At 34.8% G+C, this 3,135-nt stretch overlaps 1 protein-coding gene across 2 annotated transcripts; it reads left to right on the top strand.

Annotated features, from left to right (window-relative positions):
* Positions 1-7: 7 nt before the first annotated feature.
* On the top strand, positions 8-2,463 carry LOC137817747 (uncharacterized Rho GTPase-activating protein At5g61530; the record flags this gene model as incomplete). Of its 2 annotated transcripts, none has more annotated exon segments than XM_068620982.1 (7): positions 8-221; positions 666-728; positions 809-827; positions 1,107-1,205; positions 1,328-1,408; positions 1,493-1,737; positions 2,301-2,463. In XM_068620982.1, coding segments are annotated over 7 exon segments (829 nt in total), but the record flags the coding sequence as incomplete, so codon positions are not given.
* Between the last annotated feature and the right edge of the window lie 672 nt (positions 2,464-3,135).

Genomic DNA, 3,135 nt, shown 5'->3' on the forward strand with positions numbered 1-3,135 from the left:
TTGGTGAGGTCACCAAGGATACAAAAAGTAATGTGTCTGAAGTGGCTGGACGAGTGGGGTCAATGGTCAAGAGTCGGTGGGCACTTCTCCAGCAGCCATCCACAAGACATGCTGTGCAGGATCGCTTGATATCAGCGGCTGCTACAACTGGCACGCTCCTGAGGAGAGGCTTCTCAGGGACAAAGGATAAGGTGGTTGTGGGAAAGTCCAAGGTTGAAGAGGTAATTTAGTTGATTAAATGATTTTGGATTGTGATGGGTAACTTTTTAGAAAGGGATAAATGATTTTGTTCACAAGGTTTTCAAAACAAGAAACATAATGAGCACAATTTGTAATTTTAGTAAATGTTAAGTATATCAACATCAAATGAAGACAAAAAAAGTCTTATCATGGGATTTTTTTTTAACTGTGAGATCTATCTATCCTTTTCTTTTGGGTAAAGGGAGTGCCTTATCCAAATTGATTATGGATTATATAATTCTTTCAGTTGAATAGCTGTTATTCTGAACTTGGTATTAATCAAATGGATTTTTCGAATTTTCTTTGTTGTTTTTCTCTCTTCAAAAATCTTACTTGCTAGTCACATGCCACGATATCATCAGTTTGTTGCTCATAATCTTTACTTTCTTCTTTTTCTGATTTTCCATCATGTTGATTTATTTCAGGTGGCAAAAATTACAGCACAAAAAAGTAAGACTATCTTGACAGATATTGAAAGATGGCAAAAGGTAAAACGACATTTGGCTATCGCTGACCTGTTTTTCACTGTATGCGATTTGCTTATTCATACTGTAATTTTCTTTTGCAGGGAGTTGCAAGCACTGACGGTAAGTTTCTCAAACCACATGACGGAGAAAGAGAGCAGTTTTTCTCATGCATCACAGTCTTTTGTTGGCTATGTAGAATAGGTTCCATTATCCCCACAAGGCATCTTGGGATGAATTCCATTTTGATGTCTTTCAGTAACACTTTTGATTATTTATTAAGTCATATAGAAGTATGGCATTCTTTGTTTCTTGGTGTAGCTTTTTACTTTATATTTAAAATTTGTTGCCGGCCTAGAACCTGCACAATGGTGCTTAATTATTAACTTATCATGATCCCAGTATTTGGAGTTCCAATTGAGGTTACTGTGCAGAGGCAAGATTACTGCAAACCTATTCCTCAGATATTGGTCAATTGTGCAGATTATCTTATAGTTTCAGGTAGCTATTTCTAGAGTAAGACTCCACATCCATGGACCAGTTTTTTTTTTATGTTTGCTTTTGATCCAATAGTTATTTTAAAAGCATTTGATCCAATATAATTTCATTATTTTTATTTTAAGCAGGTTTGAACTCGCCATATCTTTTTAAATCTGAAGGGAATAAAAGGGTTATTCAACAGTTGGTTTCTCTATACAACCAAGGTAATTCAACCATTCTTTCAGTGATGGGTATGTTTGAGATTATACTTGGATGATATTATACATGCTACTGTAATTGCTTTGCAGATTCTACTGCTTCAGTACCAGAAGGCACGAATCCTGTTGATGTAGCAGCTCTTGTGAAATATTACCTTGCTAGCCTTCCTGAGCCACTTACCACATTAGAGCTTTATAATGAGATTAGAGGTGCTCGGTCCAGTATATATTCCACAAGAAACATACTCAAGAGGCTTTCCAGTGTAAACTACATGACTCTAGAGTTTATAACTGCACTTCTACTCCGTGTTAGCCAGAAGTCACTTCTCAACAAGGTAGGAAACTTAACTTCAAATCTTATTCTTGATCTTCTTAAGTTTATTTTTTTTTATTGTTTGATCAATAATATTTTTCATGTTGTAATTGGAGCACCCTATTGTGCAATATATTTATATTTTGGTTGATCAAATATAGTGTTCGTGTGGTAAATGGAATGGAACACACTGTTGTCCAATATATTTATATTGGAACAAGAGTAATCATCAGTGTAAACTATCCTCATAAAAAGCATAATAAAACAAGAAAAGAAAAGAGATAGACTATGAAAAAGAATTATTAGCAAAATTCTCCTCTTGTAATATTATTTCTTCTTTCAATATCGCTATATTCTCCTTTAAATGTAAAAGTAGAAGGAAACATCACTATTTCCTAGATGCATAACTTGCTTGCTTTGTTATGATTACCTGCCTTCCTCAGTCCCTGCAATAGCGCTGTGCTTTACTATTATTGGTTCCTATCACTTGGGTGACCCTAAGAAAATTCATGTAGTCGTTACTTTTTTGTTAGTGCATAAAAATTGGATTAGAGTAGCATGCTGAAGATTGTTGATGTTTTCCAGATGGATGCTCGGACCCTAGCTATTGAAATGGCACCTGTTATTATGTGGCAAAAGGAAAGCAGACCTGAATTTTATCGTCAATATTGGAATCAAATGTCAAAAAGTCCTTCCGAAAAGAGTGTAGATACACCACTTGATAATACTGCCTGGGACATGCTTGCTGGTAAGCAAAATTATACTAAAACATGTAAATTTTTTAAGATAACCAACTCGACTTCAAATATTATTTACTATTTGACTATGGCCAAAATATTGGTGATCCCGAGGGGCATTGCATGAAATCACTCTAGTTCTTAAACAATGGGGATTTTCTAAGTCAAAATCATCTATATGTAATAATCTTAACTAAGCGTAAACTTTTATATTTATATTGCCATGTGAGGGGAAGACCAATAAAAGACCTAATAAGAGGAGTTGATCACATGAAAGATAACTGACTCAATAGGAGTTGATCACATGAAAGATAACTGACTCAATAGGAGTTGAGGAAGACCATTGGAAACCTTAAGTAGGCGGTTCAAATGCATAGTCTTCTTTTGTTCATTGGAATTATATTTCTAGGAATCTTGTTTGTTAAGGATCATGAATTTTGAGAATGTTATGAACATGTTTGGTCAGCCCAAATATTCACTATAGTGTTAAACAATATTTCATGGCTATGCTTGAAACTTTCTCCCTTTCCTAATCTTTTTGGACTCCCACCCCTTCCCATGGGAATGTTTTGATGGAAAATTATGAAGCCCTGATACTTCAAAAATAGGAACATATCCGTGTCAGATACTGATACTCATAGGATACTTCTAGATACATATCCAAAATGTATCCAAATATTTTT

This window comes from Phaseolus vulgaris, unplaced genomic scaffold (assembly GCF_000499845.2).
Source record: "Phaseolus vulgaris cultivar G19833 unplaced genomic scaffold, P. vulgaris v2.0 scaffold_1100, whole genome shotgun sequence".
NCBI lineage: Eukaryota > Viridiplantae > Streptophyta > Magnoliopsida > Fabales > Fabaceae > Phaseolus > Phaseolus vulgaris.